Genomic DNA, 25,604 nt, shown 5'->3' with positions numbered 1-25,604 from the left:
ATACTCAATTTTAATGTAGGAAAAAGCACTTCTATGAGCCTGGTCTTAGTAGCCCTACAACGTTTCCTTTTCTATTACTCTTCACAATTTGTGGCCAGTAGACCCAAGAAGGATCAGATGTGAATGCCCAAGAGAATATGGCAGCCCCTTCCTGAGAGGTTGGCATGTAGGCTGGGCTCAGTCCTCGTCTACAGCGCTTCTCAGAATCTCTCTGCCCATCTGACTTTTCTTCTTTCCAGGACTACTGCCATGTCCCTAGAGCTTTCCTTAGGTTGATGGAGACCTCCCATGGCTATTTAGAATCCAAGCACATACTCTTTTCGCCCTGCTCCACCCTGAGCCAATCTGGGGCTGGGAACTGCCCCTAGACTGGCTAGGATGGAACAGGAGAGAGAAACTAGGGACTAGTCCATGCTCTTTATTCCACGCTTCCCAGATGGGTCCCAAAGTTAGGCCAACCTGGACAAGCAGAAGACGGCATAGCTCAAACAGTGGAATTCCAGGGCTGCTTTGTAAATCATAAAACTGAGCTATTTCCATTAGCAGCCATTCTACATAGCCCTGAACATTTTAATGCAAAAACAAGCAGTTCCTGTCTTCCTCCCCAAGGTTCAAGGTTGTGGGAATTAAAATGTAGCAGCATGACTCATTCTATGCAAATACCTAGAGGATGGTGGGTTAGGATATTTTAGAAATAACTTAGCAGTCAGAGCGCAGGATGACCTGCAACAGAGAACATCCTGGATGGACATCGTTTAGGGAAGTTATCAGAGTACCAGACCCATTTTCCACTCAAAAGCAAAGATCCTGTGTCAGACTCTGTCGCTGACTTGCCTCTTCTCATGCTGTGATCACTAACAGTCACTGTCTTCTGCAGGTCAGCTGAGGACCAGCACTGTGCCGGGAGCTTTACCTACATTACCTTTTATTTTCACCATAACCTGTGAGACACAATTATCTCTGCTTTGCAGATGAAGAAACTGAGACTTTGAGAGACTGAGAAGTATGTTTAAGTTCACTTAGCTAGCATGTCCTCTACAACAAGGACAAGGATGGCATGGGACTTGATAGGAGCTGTCCTCGAGCAAGACTGGGCTCAAGAACCACTGCCTGCAGGGCAGCCTCAGAGGCGGCTGAGGAGAGCAGCAACGTTTCTTCCTGCTTTGCCTTTTGGAATCCTTTCCCTCTCATCCCGGTCCCGCCACCTCTAACAGGATTCCCTGCAGAGGTGAAAGGGTGTAGAGCCTTGCACTGCAGGAGCCTCTAGGGCAGAGCTGCACCTGTCTGTTTTTGGTGAAGTTGTTATAGCATCTGATCCAGCCCTGTGTCTTAACCTAGGACTCCACCCACGCGGGGCTAGGAGGATTGACAAAAATCCATTTGCATACAACAAATCCACTCAAATAAAGGAAAATGAATGAAAAAATTCTAAGAACGATAAAATGTGATCCCTTCCCAAATGACAGCTTTCTATTTTGGGATGATGGTGAAGCTTTCCTGAGCTGAAAGAATAGTAAAAGAGCTCAAATCTATTGAGCACTATCTATGTAACAGAAACTATAACATACGCTTTTCATAAAGTAACTCAGTCTTCACCATAGCTACGTTCCATTGCCATCCCTATTTTACAGATCGGGAAATTGAGGCACAGAGAGATTAGGTAATTTGCCTAAGGATCGCTGGTCTGTAAGTGAAGGAGCTGGGATTCGTATCTAGCTGTGTCACTCCAGGGCCCATCTCTGAAGCACGTTGCTATATTGCCTCTCCTCAAATACGATCTCACTAGAGTCCCTAAGGGCCCCTCCTGATACTGTCACCCCTCTATATAGAACTTTCGGAGACGTGTGGTGACCCTGACCAGAGGCAGGGCTACTGTCCCACCAGCAGCTCAATCTACCCAGACATCTCCCAAAGCATGGTAGCAGCTGAAAGCTCTGAAAGATAAAGTTCTCCTGATGTTTCATCTGGCCTTACGCAGCTGGGAGATGTACCATACCTGTCCTGATTGGTGTCACAGGAGTCTCCAACCAGATCGTTATCCACATCAGACTGCAAAGAGAACAGAATGTGTTATTTATTCCTGGGCCTGCAAATACAGAATGTTCCAGAGAAGGCAGACCTGGCCCATCGTCACCGGACCTCAGGAATTATTTCTCTGGAATCGGGGTGTTGCAAAACTGTAAAAGGACAACCAGATTGGTGTAGGCACACGGCTGAATTTTCAGAAAAGCCTTCCAAAATATCAAGCTCCATGGATGGGCTGCCTACACACCAGATGAGCATATCTGAAAAGGGCGCCGGGGTAGCATGGTGGCAGGTGGAGACGTGGAACTCTGGCATGGGTCGGAAGGGAGCCAGCCACAGGCACTGGGTAAGGCAAACTGATTCTGCTTTGCTTTTGTGTTCTGGAACTGAGCCAGAGAGTGAGTCACGGGGCAGCAATGACTCCCTACCTCAGAGCTTTAAAAATACATGCCACATCATCCCCCATTATCCAGACAGGATGGAGGAGTGAGAAGGGAAAAGACATGTTGCTGACTGAACTTAATCTGAAATGTCCATACATAGGCTGTGTAGGGGGGTGTGGGGACTAAAGGGACACAGGGATCCCAGTTAATTCCATGTTAAATTTTCCTTTCAGCAGAAAAAAGCTTGTTTGGGGCATCGTTGAACTCATATTACTAATCTCATAGGCGCCCTACAGCCTGTGAGATTGGTCCAGAGGGCCTCAGAGCTCCTGTGATGTTCTTCCTGTCACTTCCAGGCCTAAACTATGCAATTTCACCACTTCTGCTCTGCTGGGTATATGGCAACGGCACAGAACTGAGCTGGTGGGCCCTGCTGTTTTTCTAGACACTGGTCTTGCATGAGTCTTTGCATAGGGGAGTTCAGCCTAGAGTTTGAATTCCCCTGCATCCTACTAACCTGGTTAGGGTTGCTGACATCAGGACAACTGTCACAGGCATCCCCCACGCCATCACCATCCTTGTCCCGCTGGTCACGATTGGCAACTTTTGGGCAGTTGTCCAGAATATTTTTTATTCCTGTGAGAAAGGAATGCTTCCCTGAGTCAGGCGAATGTCACACACAGGTCTGGAACACAGCCTATAGGTGCTATACATGGGCATGTGGTGAGTGACATCCGCCTGGGCTGTCCTCAGAGAGCCACTGCCTTTTCCAGTAGTTATTTGGAGGTAACATCAAAGGATGGATTCTAGAAGACTTAAAAATGAACAATTGATCTGAGGCATTTATCTACTGAGTTATAATTTGTTTAAGATATCAAGGGCTGTCAATGCAATTTGTCATGAGGGCTAGGTGGGCTGACCCTGGAGAGGGAGGACCCTGTAGGGGTGTGAGCTAGACCTAGGACCCAAGGGTCTGGGCAGTGGGGTGCTGGAGCTAGGCCCATCGTGCCTCTCTTTCCAGCTTCCTGTTCAATCATGTCCTCTCATACTGGTATCGTGGAATCACTGGTGGGGGGAGTGGTATTTACATTATGGAAACTGACAAATGCTGCAACTTAGGGCTTTTTCGGTTTGTTTTGTTGAGCTGGTTTGTTTACCGGCACACCACTGGATCTGGGTCATTAGTTGGGCTTGTGGGGAGGTGTGGATATTCTGGAGTGGTGTGTGTGTGTGTGTCGGGGGGAGGGTGTATGTCTAAAAGAAAATTTTCAAGGGCCTGTGATATGTTTTTCAGAAACTAGCAGATCCAGCCTATACTTTGACAATAGTCGTGTGTATGTTATGGAAGCTATACAGGAAAAATTGTCCTTCCTCAAGACAAGACTGTGCTCCAGAGAGTGCCATTCACACAGACTACAATCCACCCTCCTTCGATGGACCCTGGAGCTGGGCAATGCAGCCGCCCTGCCTCCACGGCATCTCCAGGACAGGCAGGGGATGTCCACATCTCCCACGAAATGCCTGATTCTCTGCAGGAGGAACCTGACCCAGGGGCTGTAGCCTGTGACCCTACTCGGGGTCCACTTGTTCAATTCTCCACTTCCAGGACTCTCGTGCATGAAAAGGATGGTGGGGGTGGGGAAAGGTATAATCTGGAAGACAGATGCCCTGCAAAGACATAGCCCTGACAAGCCACTGCTTGAAGTAAGTCCTGTAAATTTGCTAGCAATGACGTAGAGTTCCAGAAACACCCAGAGTTATTAAGTAGGGGAGTGGGCTGTGGAGTCTCCTTCTACAGACACAAGTGGACCTTGGGTCCCCCAGACGCAGGCTGCGTGGAACCACCCAGAGCAGGAAGGCCCTCTTAGTAATTCTATTCTTGGCCTTAGCAGGGAACAAGGGAAAAAGGACAGAGGAGTCCCTAATATAAGACAAAGTGAGACAAACTCACCATCCCCATCCATGTCATCGTCACAGGCGTCTCCTTTCCCATCCCCATCAGTGTCTCTCTGGTCATTATTTAGGACATCCCGGCAATTATCGCAGGCGTCCCCGAAGATGTCTTTGTCACTGTTCCTTTGATCCACATTGTGAGTCAGGATACAGTTATCCTAAAGGATCAGAAGACTGAACACTGACTCAGACTTTTACAGCATCCCTACCGTGGTAGATGCTGGCCAACCTCCACCCACCATGGTCATAAGTTGTCAGAACTCAGGAGGCCCAAGTTCATCAATTTTATATTTTAAACATTTGAGAATCTTAGAATAAAAAGTTGCAGTGCTAAGGGAACGCAGGCCTGGAAACTAACATTTGGGATGATTAATATAAATAGTTGACTTCATAGGCTTTCTTCCACCATCCCTGGCATGTGGCAATTCATAGGCCTAGCAAAGCAGGTACCTGCTCATTCAGGATCCCGTCTCCGTCAGCATCCTCATCACAAGCATCGCCAATGCCATCTCTGTCTGCATCTTCTTGGCCAGAATTTGGCACATACTTGCAGTTGTCCTAAGGGGGAACACAGCTCAGAGAGACATTTACGTCTATCTTTTTTTTTTTTTCCCCCAGCTTTATTGAGGTATAATTGATGAAATTGTAAGATATTTAAAGTGTACGATGTGATACGATATATGTATATATTGTGAAAGGATTCTGCATATTGAGTGAATTAATAGGTCCATCACCTCACATATTTACCACCCTTTACTTTTTTTGCTGAGAACATTTACATTCTACTTTCTTAGTAAATTTCGATTATACGATACAGTGTTATCCACTATAGTCATCATGTTATTCATTAGCTCCTCAGATCTCATTCAACTTACAAATGAAAGTTTGTACTCTTTTACCAAGTTTTCCCCATTTCCCCCTATCTACATCTGTCTTAAGTCAAAAACTATATTTGCTCTCAAGACAACTGTGGCTGCCTGGCTTCATTGCTAATGGCTGTTTTGCTACATTTGAGATGCGGCTACTCTAAAAATGCAAATTTAAATGGAACCTGCAGAACCTCTCCCCCATGTAGATGTGGCTTTGGAAAGCCACAGAGAGAGTGTGAGAGTGTGAGAGTGTGAGAGTGTGAGAGTGTGAGAGTGTGAGAGTGTGAGAGTGTGAGTGAGTGAGTGAGTGTGTGTTCTCCAGCTTGCCTTCCTTACCTTCTTGCAGTTCCTGGCAGAGCACGGCAGTTCTTCATCAGGGTAACTGTCAATGTCCACATCCTTTCCGCAGATGTAGCCATCACCAGCCCATCCGACTCCGCACTGTGAGGGGAGAGCCCATTAGTGGCTTGGGAAGCTGAGCCTGGTGGGAGGCTGGTGGCTTACATGGGCCTCTGCTCTTGTGCGTGCATCCCCGCAGGGAGGGCCAGGAGCCAGATGGCATTGTTGGGTATGATTTTAAAACTGTTTTTTGAATAGTCTAAGGGTTGAAAATTCAAAAGGTACAAAGGGAGATATAGTGAGAACTCCTTCCCACTCCTGTTCCCTTAGCTTAGGCGATCGAGGAATCAGCTCTCATGCACAGTTTCAGAGATGGGCTATGCACAGACAAGCAGATACACATCATTTTTCTTTTTGTCCTTTAACACAATGGGTAGCATTCACATATACACTGTTCTGCACCTGGATTTTTTAAAAAATAGTATCTTGGAGCTCTTTCCATATCACTCTGTGGAGATTTATGTCCTTTTTTTTTTCATGGCCACAGATTTATCACACATAAGATGATATGCATGTGCCTCAGTTAATTCAGCCAGTCCTTTGCAGGTGGGTGTCAGGTTTTAAAAATCTTTTTAGATTGCAAACAATGCTACAACAAATAATCCTAGTACATGTGTCATTCTGCACATGCACTGGCTTCTCAGTGTGGAGTCCCTAGTTCGAAGGGTGTTTGTAATTTGGAGTTGTCGTCAGTGTTCTCCCCGTGATTCTCTTACTTTCTTTTCCCAGTAGAAATGAATGCATGAACGCAAGAATGGGTAGAGCGACTTCCGTGGTACTTTCCTTATCATTCTTGAACCACAGTCATATCTCCGAATCTAACAGTCTTCTAGATCAATTTCTACCAAAGGAAGAACCCTCTAAAACAGCGGTCTCCAAACTTTTTAGCACCAGGGACAGGTGCTCCCATAAGAATCCAATGCCTAATGATCTGAGGTGGAGCTGAGGCGGTGATGCTAGTGCTGGGGAGCAGTTGAAAATACAGATGAAGCTTCACTCGCTCGCTTGCCTTCCACTCACCTCCTGTCTGTGGCCCAGGGGTTGGGGACCCCTGCTCTAAGGTGCTTTACCTGTATTCATACCCTTTTAACAGGGGAAGGGTCCCACAGGTGTAGTTCTGGGTCTGTATGTTTGCTGCTTCTCTGGAGAAGTCTACCCAAGTACTGGACCAGCATCAGCCACTGAAAGCAAGCCTCACTGTCAGCAGAATAGTCATTAAAATACCAGTTATTCTATACCAGACTCTCTAGCCGTTTTCTCCAATTGTTTCAATGATGCTGCAAGGTCACTGTTATCCCGTCTCACAAGAGAATCAACTAGGCTCAGAGTCTCAGGCTGGGACTTGAACTCAAGCTTGTCCAGTCTGATGTCTTTTGCTATTTATAGGTGGTTAACGTGCACTCTGAGCTCTTCCTTGGATATTCCAGATCTTAGGTGGCCTAGTTAAAGGGCGTCTGACAAACCAGAAAGAAAGAGATAGGTATGAGATGGAGCCTAGGAACCCAGCCAAGGAGCAGGATGGGCACCTGCAGGAGAGGCGGGCAGAAGGAACACTGGAGAAGGGACCTGGAAAACGACAGGCAACTAAAAGGACAGAGAGAGGGAAAGGGTGTGGGGAACAGAGGGCGAAGAGAAAAAGGAAACTTTACATAGGAAAATGTTAAATTTAATGTTAAATTTCCTGGCCTCACTAATCAAAATAAGGCGATTTAAGACCAGTGACTTTCTAAGTGGCAGCCGGCCTGTTCTCAATCATCTGTACTCTCCTTCTGCAACCAGAGATCCTGAAGGCAGGATTCCAAACACCCCTCCTTCCGCTCAGCGGCTTCAAAAGGACCTTCAAAAGGCTTGGAAAGCTCAGCTTTGGGGTATGGTCCTTGACTCATTTTAATGAAGAAAAAAATTTCCTCTAGGAACAAATACATTTTTAATGAGCCATTTTCTGGCTGATTAAATTATTTCAGTAGTCACACCAAGTGTATTAATCCTTTACCATCTGTCATTGCGCCTTATTACAAATTCAAAAACATATTAAGAGCCCTTGGACTGCACATGTACTGGTTTCCACCATCCCTGGGAAGTCGTTAATTTGTTCGCAGAAAATGAGGATTTAAATATATACATTTGCCTCTCAATGGTAATAAACATGCCCGATCAACAGGAATTAGAGAAACTACTGTTTTTTTCCCTCTCTCATCCACCCTATTCCTGCGTTGTATTGCCTGAGAGAGCTGATGCCATTACATTTATTTAATTTCTGATTTTTATCATTTTTTTCCTATATGAAAAGTGATATGCTCATTGCAGAAAAAAATCACAAGCTTAAAGAAATCTAAGTTTGAGGTATAGAGAAGAGGGAAGAGTCTCTTAGAATCCATCCTGCCACTCGGACATGCTTGCCATGAACCTGTGACTCTCAGACTCTGAGGGCTGCCTGCAAGGGCCTGGCTCGCTGGGAAGGAAGGAGGAGGTAAGCAGCTGGAAATGGCTGACTTATCTATCAGTGCCTAGAATCGCCATGGACTCTGGAACCTGAGATTTGGGAGTGGATGGCAGAAACAAGCCTTTCTCCTCACCAAGGGCCCACGACACCCCCGTCTGGCATGAGGCTTACATCAGGCCATGACTGCTGTGTTCTCTTTCCAGCCTCCTCCTCCCCAGATCAGCTCCAGGGCTGAGAAATGCACAGGAAGAGTGACCATCCACTGGGCTATTCCCGAATCTGGGTGAAAGTGGATACAGAGAATGGTGCCATCCACCCCCTCCTACTCACCTCTGGAAGACAGGAGGTTTCTCTCTGAGGGTTTACAGCAACCCACCACTTTTCCACTGTGACCCACCCCCTGGGGTATTAGGCTAGATTTTGAAACTGGACAGTTAGAAATGACAGCAGTATGCTAACAAATTACACAAACGAGTAGCTAATGCTGCTCACTTCTCAGGCCTTCCACAGAGGATGCTCGGGAGCTGAGGCTCTACCACTAAGCTGCCCAAGGGAACAGTGTTGACCCATGGCCAATAAGGAGAGAAGAGGCAGCTGACAGTTAGATGACCTTCTGACTGCTGCCCACATACCCAGCTGACTCTCTTACTATTACATACTGTGTTTATCCTGATCAAAATGTTTTAATTTTTGGTTACTTTTACCCTGAAGTAAGTAGAAACCAGAGAGAGATGCTGTTTAAAATGGAAGAGGAAAAATGATAAAGCAAGTAACAACTTACCACGCACGTCACATCCCCCTGCCTCTCTTCTATGCACTGTGCGTTCACACTGCAAGGATTCAGTTCTGGATTTCTGCAGTTTCTTTCAGTTTTGCATCCTCTTGTCTGATCACCAGTGTACCCGGGTTTACAAGGCCCACAGCGATAAGATCCCTGCAAGGAGCAAAGACAAGACAGGAGTCAAGGACTCAGGACTGTGAGCAAAGCTACTGCGACTGTATTTACTTTTATACGTACTCGATGATGCTAGGATTAAGTGAGACCCATGCCTGCCTCTGCTTAGGAGTATGTCTTATAAGATCTTGTGAATACTGGGGAAGACACCACAAGATTGGAAGTTGCAACAGGCCATGTAGGCATGAATGGAAGACCTGAAGGCAGAAGGTTAGATGGTGAACCATTCTTTTCACTTGCCAGCTCCACTGAGGAGAGCAAAATGGGAAAGAGCTGAAAGTTCCCATCAAGTCCTTACTCTGGGGACAAGGGAGATGGTTTGATTAAAATGCAAGTTAGAATTTTTTAAAACGATTCCTTTGGCTTTTTCATAATTGAGTGACAAAAGAACAGGCTTCAGAGAACTGTGAGTGGCCTTGCATTGAGAACTCTTCATGAGGTAGGCCGCTATGGAAGAAACCTGCCAAATGAGCGGTCGGCCCCATTGCAATGGCACTTCCAGGGCCAGGCATGGCTTTTTTTTTTTTTTTTAAACCATCTATACTGAGATAAAATTATGAAAGATATTATGAAAGAGACCCACATAAGATACACAACTCAATGATTTTGGTCACTAATAACCCTGAATCGCCAAATTCAAAGGCTGCTTTTTGATCTTTCTTGATCTGTCAGCCTCATTGGACTACTCCATCTGGCCAGTTCTCTCCTTTTTGTAGCTTCTGTTCTCTTTTCTTTGCCTATTTCTTTATTTTTTAGGTTTTCTGGAGTTCTGCTTTCTAGAATCTCACTGTGTACTTTTCTTCTCCCTGGATGGCTTTAGTTATTACCTTTATGTCAATGTCTCCCTATTCTCTTTGTGTAGACCGGCTGTGTCCTGGTAAAAAGCTAAGAAGGAATAAATCCCCGTGTATTCCTAGGCAGTACAGCATGTGGATAAGAACACAGGCTCTTCTGCAGCCAGACTTGGAGTCTTATGACATGTGTGGCCTCAGCCTAATTATGTAACCTTTCTGTGCCTCAGTTTCTTCAACTGTAAAATGGGGATGATAAATGTGCCTATTGACAGGGTTTTGAGGGTTAAAATAAGGGACCTGATACTTATTAAAGTGCTTTTACATACAAGGAAACTAGGAACCTAGAGATTAAATAACTTTCCCAGTGTCATATAGTATGTTAGAAGCAGTTATACAAGGAATCAGCAGTTCTTTTGTTGACATTCTTCACCTATGGTCTTGGAAACAGTTGACAGAAACCTTCAGAAAATAAAACCCATATCTGAATATTTAAATTTTAGATCCCTTATGTACAAAGCATTTTCATTGAACACAAATGACTTTTGAAAAGTTTATGGAAATAATGAATGTCGTTTGGGGATTGTGTCATCGCCAATAAAATTCATATTCTGGAATATTGAACTAGTAATATAAACTAAGAAGCTCTTCATACTTTTAAAATACAACAATATTTTAGTCAATAAATATTTATCTAAAAGGCCAACATTGCAACACTGATAGAAGATTAAAAAAATAAGTTTGGCAGTTATAAAATTATTTTTATATAAAAAATTACTTATAAAGTTACTCATATTAAAAACTGTTTTTCAGCACAAACTTTTATTCTCATTTGTCAATCAAATAAATTATGCCCATGTGTTCTGTGTGTGTTTTGGGGTTATGATTTATAAACGTACACTTGGTTTAATGACATCTGCTTTGATAACATCAGCCATAAAAAATACTCACCAAGGTGTTAACGCAGATAGAATTGAGAACACAGGCTCCATTTCGACACTCATCAATATCAGTGCAGATCTAGTGCAGAAAGGTTTAAAGAGATAGTGTAAGTAGAAATGCAAATAAATTTGGCTTTGTTTTGACATTGTCATATGAAGACACGGAATTTCAGGTGGAATGGTAATCAGGGCATCATGTTAGCCATTTCCCTGTGCTTGTACCAGTTTGTGCTTAATTTCAAGTGATAGTTTCTTACTTGCTATTTAAAGACAATGGGTAGGATTCATCTGTTCCACAACCTTTTTTAGTCAAGAAGGTTCTTCTTTAATCTGCTTTGGACTCAATGTATTACTTCTATCTGAGAATTCCTATCTTTCTGTAATTCTGGAAAATTCTCAGCTTCCCTCGTCTCCTATTCTTTCTACTCTTTCTTTGGAACTACAATTAAACATATATTAGACTTTCTCCTTAATCTCTTCTTTTGACTCTTAACCTCTCATTCATATTTTCCCTCTATTTTTCTGTTCTGCATTCTGGATGATTTCCTTTCCAATATATAAATTCCGTTAGCTGTCTTGCCCATCTATTGACTTTCTAATGTCAATGATTATATTTTTCATTGAATAAATTTTACTTGGTTATTTTTCAAACTTGCCTCCCCCAATTGCTCTATTCTTTAATTATGGTATCTACTCCTTCCCTTTTCTCTTTGTTTTTGACCTTATTTTATATGTTTCCTTTTGGGGATTGTGTCATAAAAATTGCCATTTTTGTTTATAAGCATGTCCTTAGTGCCCCTGCCTTTGCCTCTGGCCCTGAGTTTAGAATCTCTTCCCAAAATGATATGGTTTTGACGTTAGTCAGGGCCCTGGAGATTTTATTGCCCTGGAGCTGGTTCTTAGGTTAATTTTTGGCTTGTGTTTCTGCATTATATGTGTAACACAGATTTTGAGCCCACAACTGTATGTGATATAAGCTTGGAGCTTTGATTTGTTTAGGCAATTTTCATTTTTTGTTAACCCTATCTCAAATAGACATTAAGCTTTTTTATTGATTTTGGGGGCTAGTAAAGTTTTCTCATCTCCTTGCAATGGGTAAAGTAGCTCTTTGAGGCTCCTGGCATTATGCAAGGGAGTTAGATCTTTCTAAAGGTCCAAGACTACCCAACTTAGGTGCACCCCACCCTTAGGACCTAGCTCCCACCTCCCATGAGCTGCGGTGGCATCAGCTTCCACCCGAAGCTCTGGTTCTGAGTTCCTTCTTTGTTTCCAGAACCTACACATTTCATTTTATTTCTTTTGATATAGATGATGTATTAAAATCTGTTAAATTTTATCAAGGTGACTCCCTTCTGCTTCAGTTCAGTCTGCCATATTCCCGGAAATCCACTGGGAAGTGCTCCTTAAAAGCTTACATAAAGCACCTTCTATTTTATTTTGTCTGTTTTCCTTGATTTAGTCTTAGAGATTTTGTTTTTAGAGGAGAGGGAAAAAACATTTTGGGTCATCATCATTCTAATGGCTTTTTGTCATTCCTATCTGTCTAGCTTGCCTTCTTTTTCTAGTTTAAAAAATGATGCCCTCTAGAATCCTTTGATAGGCAGCTAGAAAATAATGAACTCTGCCCTTGTTTAAAACTAATAATTTCCCTAAGGTAGTAAAATATATTTATAGACTAACCATTTTTAAGGGCTGAAAACATCAAAAAGAATTTCACAGTCAGTCAGTTAAATAATGACCAGGATATAGTAGAACGTTTGGAAATAAATGGAGACTGTCACAAAGTGCTCAAGAGCTTTATGGCAATTTATAGCTTATATAAGAAGAAGGGGGGTTTCCTCTGGGGATCATTTCTACTCTTGAAATCCTCTCATCTCTAAAACAGCTTCTGATCAGCACAATGACTATAAAAACGACCTAATTTTTCAAACTTTTGTTTCTTTGATTCTCAAGTTATTCTTCAGGACAAAATGTTCAACGGCTACCAACAAAATAAGCCTGAAATCATGCCACATATGCAATATTACCTCATTCACTGTTTTTCTAGTGATAGTCTATTGTCCCAATTTAATAGCTTCTTCCGTACTAAACTTTACCAACATATATACTCAGAAATGATGATGAAAAATTTCCTGATTTGCTCACTGGCTCCATAACATTCCACATAATATTAGCTGCTCAAGGAGGGAAAGGGTTATAATGATGAGGTTGGAACCAACCAAAGTTTTTCTTTTGGTAATTAAGGTAACGAATGAATAGAAAGACCATAACTTCAACCCACCTGCTTGTTTGACTTGGCAAAACTGACCCCAACACCCTGCACTATGGGCCCCGTGAAACCCACTGGGCAGGCATCACATCTGAAGCCAGGAGCCAAGTTCACGCAGCGCACGCCCGGGTAGCAGGGGTGGTATTTGCACTGGAGAAAAAAAAAATTTAGTCTTTAGTCATGTGGAGTAAACACTCTCGAACTTCCAATTTATCTGCACATGCTTGTTTATTCATTTACCTGTTCATTTTTTGGTGGTCAACAATGCTAAAAGGAAATAAAGGCTTCCAATTTCATAGTTACCGTAGGAAACCCCGGCCCACACAATCTGGGGTTGCTTTGCTATATTACAGAATAATGACACAGCCACCTGAAAAGGGTCCTAAATGTTCATCATTCTATCTCCCAGTATAAATTCTTTGATAGTCTAATTTAGAATGTAGAAATTTCTATAAAAGGATGGTGCTCCTGGACCACTTGTCTGCTGGCTGTTGAGTCCTGCTGGCATTTTTGAACCAACTAAAGAAAAAACCTTGAGAAGACAAAGCAAGGCCAGTAAGAGGTGATCCATCAGGGTCTGTGCCTGCCTTTGCACCTATCAAGTCCATGGCAGTTCCAAGGCTCTTGGAGTCTAGCAGATTGGTTCTGATTTTTTTTTTTTTTTACCACTACGATTAACATAAAAAACACGACCACTTCCTGCCCTTTCAAAAGGACAGGATAAAATGCACAGATAAAAACCAGATGCAGTTCTGTGAAATGTTTCTGCAATTGAGGGATTACTAGAGGCATCTTAATTGCTTACTACCTGGGGAGATAATCAGTGGAGTGCTATCACAAACCTGCAGGAGCTGCATGCTTGCCTGCGTGTGTGTGTATGTGTGTGTGTGTCTGTCTGTCTTTGCATGTACTTTGCCTCCTCCATTTCTCCTTCTGGCCTTCCTCTGGCCGGGAGGGAAGGGAAAGTCACATTCTGATGGCAGCCTCGCTACCTACTGTGGACAGTACTTTGGGACTGGACAAGTGACTGGCTAGTGATGGTCTTGAAACAGTCTACTTCAGGGGCTTTGGTGGCCAGCCAACCAGTCTCTATTGGCCATATGTGTCTTTCTGGAGCCATCCCTGGGCACTTTTGGTTACAAATTATGGGACCTTCTCAACAGATCTTGTTGGTTTGAGATTCCCTTCTGCTCTATTTTAGGAAGCCCGAAGAAATCAGTCGCAACTTCTGGAATATATCTGTACACAGATCTAACCCCTCCCACATTTATGAAAGTGTGGATAATCAAAATTATAACAGACTGCTTAAGATAAATAATCAATGTTAGAGTATAAAGCCGAAATCTCAGCATTGTAGCAACATGGACGAGCAGAAGAGCTGAAAACACAGTGGCAATATCATGAATATGGCTACAACTGTGTGTCATGCCTCCTTCCTCCTGCTGCTCATGGTGTTTCATGGTCTCTAAGGGCTCATGAGGAAGTAGTTTTTAAGTAGCCTAAAGGACAACCCAGGTCATTTCTCGGTCATCAGCACGGCTTTTTTCCCCATAAGCTAGAAGGTGTGCACGATACCTAGGGAGCCTCTACCCTGTCCGGCTGAACTTTTACCTCATCAACATCAGAACAGGTGATCCCATTTCCTGTGTAGCCCTCAGGGCAGGGCCCGCACTGAAAGCCATCTCTGGTGTTGGTACATCGGACTCCACGGAAACACGGGTTGGAGTCACACTGGCGCACTGGGGGTGCCGGGGGTGCCGGGGGTGCCGGGCGTGTCAGAGGCACCAGTGTGTTTGGGGTTGGAGACTGAAAACTGAGAGGACCTAGAGGAAAAACAATACCTCATAGACTTTTTCGCCACCAGGAAGACATACCTGATACAAAATGAAATTTATTTTTTCAATGAACTTCTCTTCCCTCTATCTCTGTGCCAACCCACCAGAAACTGCAGCCACCATTGCCTTACCCCAGGCCCTTCTTCAGTCTGCTCGTCCACCTCAGAATGAGTCAGTTACTAGAAAAGCACTTACCACAAGCCTGGCATTCAGCTACCGTGTTTCGCAAAAACGTTGTTTCCTTAACCTTTAGAAATAGGAAAAGAAAAAAAAAAGATTGAAAAGGAGTACCTGATACATAATCCAGGAATAAAAGAACCCATGTGCAGCAAGCTATGAAACACTACTTAAAGCAGATCTAAAGTAACCCTTGATGGTTCCCGCTCTGCTTGGAGCCATGATATGTTTATCACATGCTTGTCCCTCATTTCCGGAGTCTTTCTAGCAGAGTCCCAGGGTGGTGGGCTGCTTTGGGCCACCTGAGGTCTGGCAGCAGGTCCGCCCCGCTGACTTCACAGGCCTGCCACTCCACTAGCTCGCAGTCTCTGATAAGACTGGGGCTTTTCTGATGGTATGTCCTGGTTGTTACCTGCTGTCTCAGAAGATCTTTCACCTCTCCCAGTAGCTGGTTTAGTTGTGTCATTTGCCCCAAGAATTGCCGATTAAAGTCTCCTGCAGCAACAGCAAAAGATAAGGAGCATTCATCCAGTGACAGCCATTTCTATGGTAACTCAAAAACAAATGATTTCCCAGAGAATAATTACGACAAAAACCTAGGGTATAGGAATCTAACTTGGTATAATTCATTTAATTCACCTAAAAAGTGATAATGATAATGATGCCACTGGCTAGTTCAAATTCATATGACTTATAAAAATAGAAAAGAGTAATGAAAATATTCCTTGCCCTAGACTTTGGCACAACAGACTGATTTCTGTTGACACATTTTATAAGACCACTCTGCTGACAGCCCACCTTTCCATGATGGGACCCAGCCCATCAGGGGCCTGAGGATTTGTCTGTATTGATCAAAGTTTGCAAACTGCCCAGAGCCCACACCTGTGCTTGTGGTGGCCAGTGGCTCACTCTGCTGCAGGAAGCAGTCTTGCAGGCTGGCCACCTGTAACAGCGAACCTCTCATCACCAGCTTCAGCTCTTCCAAGAAGTCCTGGAAGAAATCAGATTCATACCACACAGTGCTGATGCCATTCAAAAGCTATGTGCTTGCATATTCACACAGCTTTCGTAACAGAGTTGCCTTGTATACTTAGACTCTGACATCTTACATAATTTTGTGGGTTTGCATTTTTCCTAAAGCTTGCCAGCCCTATCCTTTTTACTGAAGCAAATATAGAAGCAGCCACTAGCTGAGGAAAATGCTGGCATCGAACTTGGCCTGAGAGTTCATGAAGATGGCTCTGAGAAGAAGAAATACTTTCACTTCATAGTAAAAAAGTTATTTTGTGGCAGGAATCTCTTAAGAATTGTAGGGAATTTGGTTATGTAGTTTAGACTGTAATAAATATACATCTCAATTTTAAACTATTGTTTTTAGGAGGTCTAGGTTTTAGCAAAGTCTCTGATTTTCTTGGCTTATGAGAATGATAAACAGTATATTTTATGATTATTAGGCAGTTGACATATTTTCACTTTACTTGTTGATATCATTGTTAGTCACAAAGTCAATTTCCTCACCCCTTTATTTTGTGACTTTTACTCATACCTATTATGATAGAGAAAAAATTTGTTATCTGCCAATGCAAAGTCATTATCCTTATTTTAGAAATAAATATGCTAAGAATTTTCAGAGGAATTCTACTTTTTAATTTAGCTAAGTTAAGATGCATGCAACATGTGCTATGTAACAGATAGTGTGTTGGACAGTGAACTATAAGCTTTTGGGAGGCAAGACCATGACTGTTTTGCCCACCGCATTGTCCTTAATGCCTAGAATGTGCCTATTTATTGACGAATTAAGTGAATGAGTAGGTGACTATAAAGACAAAGAGTACTGTAGCACCTGCTGATAGTCTAAGGAGCAAGGACTTTTGAGAAAATTCCAATCAGCATAGTTTCTGATGACCTGGTAGTGGCTGACTTCTGGCGTTTAGAAATTGACTTATTTGGTGGTGCACACTAATTTCTGGTTAGTGATACAATTTCTGCTGTCATTCTGATTGTTTTGACTACTCTGGGGATTTGGAAATAAACTTTAGCATATCTCTCTACTAATTTATCTTTTTTCTCTCTATATAAATTTACACTAAATATATATATACGTATATGTCTATCTCTGCATAAACAAAATAAAAAATCTTGAATTTTAGTTTTCTCGGAATTTCCACCTAAAAATGCTTCCTATTTTCCTAGCACCAAATTCTAGTATTAGGTTTATAGGCTTTTTCATATTATCTAAAACTTTTCAGCATTCCTAGTTATAATGGAAATTATTGCTTACAGCCTGCCTCTTTGTACAAAGTGCTTGGAGCAGCTTATAACTAAAGCATATATGATAAAAATGGAAAATGAGGATTGAGAACTGAAAGACTACAATATTATAGGCCATAACAGACGAACATAGTTACTGATTTTGGTACTGACTTCCACATCAGATAAAATCAGAACTATGACTAGTTACAGATATAATTAAAGGAAAAGACAAAGAATATGGTTCTTTACAGGAAATACAGCATTTGCTAACATATGATTCTAAAAGAAATATATGTGGCAATTTCTATAGCAGATGTAATGATATAATGAAAAATACACTATCAATGCAGCATAAAACAGAAGAAAGAGGAGCTGAGATATTTAAGGGCACATGGAACTAAGTTAGCAATAAGGTTTTTTTGTTAGGGTTGTTCTGATAAGACTTAGTGAAAAATGTTATTCCAATTACTTGGCAGTTTCCAATCATTTATTTTAATTTTCATTAAAAATAATGAATTATAACTAGAAAAATAGATCATCTTATCATTCTAAGATAGTTAATTTTTTTTTTTTTTGCCATTTCTTTTCAATTTTATAATTGTATCCCAAAGTCTCCATTGATCATCTAAAGCAGAAGCTCTCAATTTTGGCTTCACTTCAGAATCAGTATTTTAAAAAATACTGATGCCTAGGAACGATTACCTCAGTTTGTCTTGAGGATGGACCCTCTATCCAATTTTATTTTTAATTTTAAGTTCAGCAGGTGGTTCCACTATGCAGCCAGAATCAAACCCACTCACGACCTCAGCATACTCCTCTAAGTTCCCTGAGCCTCGGCAGCCCATCTTTCCACTTTGGAGAATGGATTGTGGGTTTCTACCTGTGCCCTCCTCTGGAAAGTCCTCAATTCAATGGACTCAGGACTTTGGGAGAGGCCAGAAAAAGCTCTAGGGAGATTGTGAACAGAATCCACTTGGGTGCAGTCCACATAGAGCTCTACAGAGCCAGACCCTCGCTGTAAATTGCTCAGTCTCAGGAGGACCCTGTGCCGCTTGCCGTCAGCCAGATGCAGGTTGTTGAAAACCACCAAATGGATCTTCCCATCATTCTTCAAGTAACGGAGGATGGCTGGAAACAAGCATAGACAAATAATGAGATAAGGGAGACAGGGTGGTTCTATGCTGAACAGCCTGTAGGTCACGAGGTTGGGTCACTGGAAAGAATGCAAGCAAGTTGGAATCATCAATATTCATCATCTCATGTGCCAGGCATTGTTCTCAGCACTGGAAACCCACTCCGTTGCTGAGAATGTATATGTTCATGGAGAGACAGACAATAAGTAGCAAATCTGAAAATGAATGATATAATTTCAGATAATGATAAGTACAATGAGCAAACAGAACCTATGAAAAGTCAACTAAAATTCAAGCAAGCTCTTGAGGGCATGAATTCATTAATTCAACAAACCTTTACTGAGCACTAGCATGGGGCTGGGTGCTGCCCTCAGTTGCTTTAAACACTTAATTTCTACTCATTGCATCCCTGCAAAACTGGAATACCTATGGATGCACAAAGTGAAGCTTAGATAAATGAAGGAACATCCTCAAGGACGTAGTAAGTGGCAGGACTAGAATCTGAAACTGAGTGTGGTTTATCTCATGACTAAAAGAATGCTAGGCATGGATAGGCCTTTGTAAGCATATGGTGAATTGAATGTAATCTGTCATATTGCCCCTCAGCAACCCATCCTCAAATTGAACAATGCTCAGTTAGAAAATCAAAGGTATCCATAGTTGCAAAAGAAAGACTAGGAAAGAGAGCCACTATCTTATTTATTTATTTTAATACAGGTAGCTATCCATTCACATATCCTAAGCTCACTAAATCAAAATTCATGAAAATTTTAAAACTCTGGTTTTCTGCCTTGCTTTTTACTGTATTATTGTTCTGAATGTATTGAGCCCTGAGCTAAATCTGCTCCTGGATGCTGAACCTTTGTGAGTGAACCTCATTGAGTGAAGTTGGCTATAAAGACTAAAGCGATTTGCTTCCAAGGGCTTAGTGAGTCTACAAAGAATATGTCCAGTTCTATCCACAGGTATCACTGCCAAACCCAAGTTCATCACCAGAAACAATCCTAGGAACAAGGTTGAAGGCTGAGTGCAATTGTTGCTGGATAACTGATGAAGCAAACACATAATTGCAGCTCCAAAGATCTGAGTTAGCTACGCTGGGGTGGGGTAGTCTTAAATTGGTAGCACTTTTCTGGAGAGCAATTTAGTGATGTGCATCAAAACTTTAAACATGTACAGATATTATGGCCCAGCAATGCCACTTCTAGGAAGTGAACTCATAAAAAAAAAAAAAAGAAAAAAGAAAAAAGAAAATCCAAAACGTGTGATAAGAACATTCATTTCAGAAATATTATAACAAATATTTGGTATAACATGTGCATCTAAAAAGAGATGGAGGGCTAGCTACTTAAATCATGCTATAATCATAAAATGGAATACTATGTAATTGTTGTATATTAAAAACACAAAAAGAGAGTGATGTCAGCATCATGTGAAAACCTCTTGGTGTCTTCCCTTAAAGTTATACCGAGTTGGATACAGAGGATTCAGCAAAGGATTCTCTGAACATATGAATGTGTCTGAGAGACCCAAACATTGAAATGTCTGAAAGTGGGTGTATTAGAGCAAGCTAGGGAGGCAGGATGAGGAAAGTCAGAGACAAGAGCTGCAGATGCAGTCTAGTACCTGCTGTGGCTCCAGTAGCAATGGAGAATCAGGTTGCCAACCCCACTCAGCAGAACAGAGTCTGGTACACACTGAGGTTGAGCCCAGGAACAGGGGTGGAGAAGTGGTACAAATGCTGGTGGCTGCAGTTGAGCAGCCGCCATCACCAGAGGGAAAAAAAACAAAGCTGCAGACACATGCATCTGTGCCCACCTCACCCTCCCGTAGCCTATCCAACTCCAGCAGACCCAGCAGCAGAGGAGTCAGTTTGTAAGGGGCAGAAGCAGCATTCCAGACAGAGTGGCCTGTACTCATTGCAGCAAAACTCAGTGGAAAAAACAAAGCTGCAGATGCTTGAACCTGCCTCTCACTGACTGCCCCTCTTCCATCTACCACAGTGGAACTCAACAGAGGCAGCTGGGATATCTCAGATAGTGAAGTATGGCTATCTGCAGGTGGCTTCTGGTTTCAGGTAAGCAGTGCAGGGAACTCACAGGCTTAGAACCCCAATGCCTGATACACTCCACAATGGGAATGGTGCCCTAAGACTGAGGCAACTCTGTCAGAGAGGGGATGCCCACCTCCTTGGGGAATATGGGACATTTTTCACAGCCAAGAAACACATCCCCACAGAGATCCTGGAAGTCCCAGTAGTGCAGTTAAGAGGAAACAAAAATTGCACTTCAGCACCACCTCCTGGAAAACAGAAGAAAGAGTGCTACTTATCAACCCACTAAACAGTTAAAGGTGAGTACCAAAAAAAAAAAAAAAAAAAGATTTCAATCCCTCAAATGCCTAGGTAGAGGAATAAGCCATTAAGTACCATGAACAACCATTCTCAAGACAGATAAAAGAAAATTCTAATCTATAAAGCAGTGGTTCCCAACCTTTTTGACACCAGGGATTGGTGCTCCTGTGAGAATCTAATGCCTGATGATCTGAGGTGGAGCTGAGGTGGTGATGCTAGTGCTGGGGAGCCGCTGCAAATATAGATGAAGCTTCGTTTGCTCACCCACCACTCACCTCCTGCTGTGTGGCCTGGTTCCTCACAGGCCATGGGCCGGTACTGGTCTGCGGCCCAGGGGTTGGGGACCCCTGTTATAGAGGAAACTCCATTAGATTATCATTAAATTTTTCTGCAGAAACCCTACAAGCTAGAAGAGAGTAGAATCAAATATTTAAAGTATTGAAAGAGAGAAATCACCAGCCAAGAACAATATATCCAGCAAAGTTATCCTTTAGATATGAAGGATACATAAAGGCTTTCCAGACCAACAAAAGCTGAAGAAATTTACCACCACAAGACCTGCATTACAAGAAATGTTGAAAGGACCCATTCTACCTGAAACAAAAAGACAAAAGGATATAAAAGTGTAAGCTGATGGACAGACAGACAGAAGCAGGAAATTGTAACTCTTATTCAGAATAGGGTATTAAACACTTAAACATAAAAGTTAAAGAGAATAAAAGCATTAAAAAAACTACAGCTTCTGCAATTTGGAAATGAACACATAGCATATAAAGGGATAGTTTGTGACAACAAAAACAAAAAAGGTTGGGGAGAATGACTGAATTTGCACAAGTTAATGGAGATAAGATAAAATCAGAAGAAAAAGGACTATTATACATATGAACTTTTTTTTTTTTTTTTGCACAATCCTAATGCTAACCACAAAACAAAAATCTAGAACTAAGACGGGTAACATAAAAAGAGGAAATGGAGAAAAAGAATGCCACCAAACTAAAATAGCAAACAGAAACACAAAGGAAAAAACAATGAAGATGCACAGCAATCAGAAAACAAAAGATAAAATGGCTATAGGAAGTTCCTGTATATAAATAATCATCCTAAATGTAAATAGACTGAGCCCACCAGTTAAAAGACACATAGTAGTGAGAAGGATTAGAATACTGTATGTTGCCTTCAGGAGACACATCTCAACTACAAAGACAAACAGACTCAAAGTGAAGGGGCAGAAAATGATACTCTAAGCAAATGGCATCCAGAGAAAAGCAGGTGTAGCCGTACTTACATCAGACAAAATAGATTTCAAGATAAAAAAAGTAATGAGAGACAAAGATGAACATTTTATAATGATAAGGGGGATAATATATCAAGGAGACACAATACTGCTCAATATATATGCATCTACCTTGAGACCACCAAAATATATAAATCAATTACTTATAGAACTAAAGGGGGAAACTGACAAAAACACAATTATAGTAGGGGATCTAAATACTCCATCGAGAGCAATGAACAGATCTTCCAAATAGAAAAGTAATAAGGAAATATTGGCCTTAAATGAAACATGAGGTCAAATGGACATAATAAGTATATACAGAGCTTTTTATCCCAAAACAACAGATTATACATTCTAGTGCACATGGAACATTCTCAAGGATAGGCCATATATCAAGGCAAAAAACTAGTCTCAATAATTTAAGAAGAGTGAAATCATACCAAGCATATTCTCTGACTACATTGGTATGGAACTGGAAATTAACTTCAAAAAGAAGATGGAGATTAAACAACATGCTACTGAACAACTACTAGATCAAAGAAGAAACAAAAGAAGAGGTCAAAAGACACATAGAGACAAATGAGAATGGCAATATGATATATTAAAATTTTGGGGATGCAGCCAAAGTTGTACTAAGAAGGAAGTTTATAGTCGTACATCAAGAAACAAACAAACAAAAAACCCCTCAAATAAACAATCTAACATTTCACTTTAAAGGACTAGATAAAGAATAACAAATGAAGCCAAAAGTCAGTAGAAGGAAATAAAAATTAGAGCAGAATTAAACAAAATAGAAAACAAGACAATAGACAGCAATTAATACAAAGAGTTGGTTCTTTGAAATGATAAATAAAATTGACAAACCTCTCACTGAGGGAAAAAGACAAAAGACTCAAATAAAATCAGCAATGAAAGAGAAGTTACGATCTACAGCCATACCACCCTGAACATGCCTGATCTCATCTGAAAGAGAAGTTACAAAGGACACCACAGAAATATAAGGATTATGCAAGAATATTATGAGGCTACGTGCCACAAAATGATACCCTAGAAGACATGGACAAATTCTTAGAAATATATAATCCTCCTAGACTGAACCATGAAAATTCGAAAAACCTAAACACAGGAACAGTAATAAAATTGAAAAAGTTATCAAAAACCTTCCATAAATCAAAAGTCCAGGACCAGATAACCTCACTAGCAAATTCTATCAAACATTCAAAGATCTAATACCTATTCTTCTCAAACTCTTCCAAAAAAATTGAAAGGGAATATTGCCTAACTCATTTTGAGGCCAACATTACCCTGACAGAAAAATCAGGCAAGGACAACACAATAAAAGAAAATTATAGGCCAATATCTGATGAACATAAATGCAAAAATCCTAAACAAAATACTAGCAAATCAAATACAACAATAAATTTAAAAGATTATACATCACAATTGAGTGGAGTTCATTCCAGGGATGCAAGGATGGTTCGATGTATACAAATCAATTTATGTGATACATATTAATAAAATAAAAGATAAAAATCATTACGCTATCGCTAGATGCAGCAAAAACATTTGAGAAGATACGCCATCCACTTAAGATTAAAGAACTTAATAAAATGGGTATAAAAGTACCTCAACATAATTAAGGCCATAAAAACAGACTGTCAGCTAACATCATACTCAATGGTGAAAAACTGAAAGCTTTTCCTCTTAAGATCAGGAACTCTCACCACTGTTATTCAAAATAGTACTGGAAGTCCTAGCCAGAGCAATCAGGCAGGAGGAAGACATTAAAGGCATCTAAATCAAGAATGAAGAAGTAAAATTGTCACTTTTTGCAGATGATTCTATGCATAGAAAATCTTAAAGACTTCACCAAAAGACTATTAGAGACGTGAACAAATATAGTAAAGTTTTAAGAAATAAAATCAATGTATAAAAATCCACTGCATTCCCATATACTAACAATGAACTATCAGAAAAAGAAATGGAAAAAAACCCCATTTTGCAACTGTAACAAAGAGGATAAAACACCGAGGAATAAACTTAACAAAGGAAGTGAAGGACCTATACACCAACAACTACAAGACACTGTTGAAAGAAAGTGAAGACGACACAAAGAAATGGAAAGATATTCTGTGTTCATGGACTGGAAAAATCAATAAAGTTAAAATGGCCATATTACCTAAAGCAATATACAAATTTACTGCATGCACTCCCTATCGAAATTCCCATATTTTTCAAATAAATAGAACAAAAAATGATCAAATTTGTAATGAACCACAAAAGACCCTGAATGAGCAAAGCAATCCTGAGAAACAGAACAAAGCTGCAGGTATCGCACTCCTTGACTTCAAATTATACTACAAAGCTACAATAATTGAAACAGCATGGTGTTGGCAGTAAAACGGACACAGAGAACAATGGAACAGAAATGAGAGCCAGGAAATAAACCCACATGTATATGAGAAACTAATTTTCAACAAAGAAGCCAATAACATACAATGGAGAAAGGAAAGCCTCTTGAATAAATAGTGCTGGGAAAATTGAACAGAGAGGTTTTTGTGAATGTGACCCCAAAGGCAAGGGAAATAAAAACAAAAATAAATGAATGAGACTACATCAAACTAAAAAGTTTCTGTATAGCAAAAGAAACCATTAACAAAACAAAAAGGTAATGAAGTGAATGGGAGAAGATATTTGCAAACAATACCTCCAATAAGGAATTAATATCCAAAATATATAAAGAACTCATACAACTCAACAACAACAACAATAACAAATTAAAAAACGGGCAGTGGACTTGGACACTTTTTCCAAGAAGATATATAAATGGGTAACAGATATATGAAAAGATGCTCAAATTCACTAGCTATAAGGGAAATGCAAATCAAAACTACAATGAGACACCATTGATAAAATGACTGTTATCAATAAGACAAGAAATAATGAGTGTTGGAGAGGATGTGGAGAAAAGGGAACCCTTGTACACTGCTTGTGGGAATGTAAACAGGTATAGCCGCTATGGAAAACAGTATGGAGGTTCCCCAAAAAATTAAGAATAGAGCTACCATATGACTCAGCAATCTCTCTTCTGGGTATCTATCTACTCCTCAAATTTGGAAATATTTATTTGTAAAGTCATATGTACCTTGTGTTCATTGTAGCATTACTCACAGTAGCCAAGACACTGAAACAATCTAAGCATTCTCCAATGGATGACTGGATAAAGAAGTTGTGGTACATACAATGGAATGCTACTTGGCTATAAAAAAGGATGAACTATTGCCATTTGTGACAACATAGATAAATCTTGAGGGTATCATGCTAAATGAAATAAGTCATATAAAACCCACATGATTTTATACATTTGTGATATAAAACAGAAACAAATGAACAAACCAAACAAACTCATAGAGTTACCAGAGGGGGAGTTGGGTGGGAAGAGTATGAAGAGGGTAAAGGGGATCAAATATATGATGAGGAGACTAGGCTTTGGGTGGTGAGCACTCATGCAATATACAGGTGGTGTAGTACAGAACTCTATGTTTGAAA

General features: G+C 41.0%; 1 protein-coding gene across 1 annotated transcript in view; it reads right to left on the bottom strand.

The window, feature by feature from the left end:
- Nucleotides 1–25,604, bottom strand: part of THBS4 (thrombospondin 4) — a 46,764-nt gene that overhangs the window by 5,766 nt on the left and 15,394 nt on the right. Inside the window, exons 3-15 of the mRNA XM_011377432.1 lie at nucleotides 18,174–18,421; nucleotides 15,923–16,031; nucleotides 15,453–15,535; nucleotides 15,059–15,110; nucleotides 14,640–14,851; nucleotides 13,041–13,178; nucleotides 10,770–10,838; nucleotides 8,854–9,006; nucleotides 5,567–5,671; nucleotides 4,812–4,919; nucleotides 4,360–4,519; nucleotides 2,926–3,044; nucleotides 1,997–2,049 (exon numbers count right to left, since the gene is read on the bottom strand). Of these exons, the coding sequence (XP_011375734.1) occupies nucleotides 1,997–2,049; nucleotides 2,926–3,044; nucleotides 4,360–4,519; nucleotides 4,812–4,919; nucleotides 5,567–5,671; nucleotides 8,854–9,006; nucleotides 10,770–10,838; nucleotides 13,041–13,178; nucleotides 14,640–14,851; nucleotides 15,059–15,110; nucleotides 15,453–15,535; nucleotides 15,923–16,031; nucleotides 18,174–18,421 (1,609 nt within the window). The remainder of the gene's footprint in view (nucleotides 1–1,996; nucleotides 2,050–2,925; nucleotides 3,045–4,359; nucleotides 4,520–4,811; nucleotides 4,920–5,566; nucleotides 5,672–8,853; nucleotides 9,007–10,769; nucleotides 10,839–13,040; nucleotides 13,179–14,639; nucleotides 14,852–15,058; nucleotides 15,111–15,452; nucleotides 15,536–15,922; nucleotides 16,032–18,173; nucleotides 18,422–25,604) is intronic.

This window comes from Pteropus vampyrus, unplaced genomic scaffold (assembly GCF_000151845.1).
Source record: "Pteropus vampyrus isolate Shadow unplaced genomic scaffold, Pvam_2.0 Scaffold11, whole genome shotgun sequence".
In the NCBI taxonomy this organism is placed as follows: Eukaryota; Metazoa; Chordata; class Mammalia; order Chiroptera; family Pteropodidae; genus Pteropus; species Pteropus vampyrus.
Note: the sequence above shows the minus strand (reverse complement) of the source record. Positions and strands in the feature narration are given on the sequence as shown.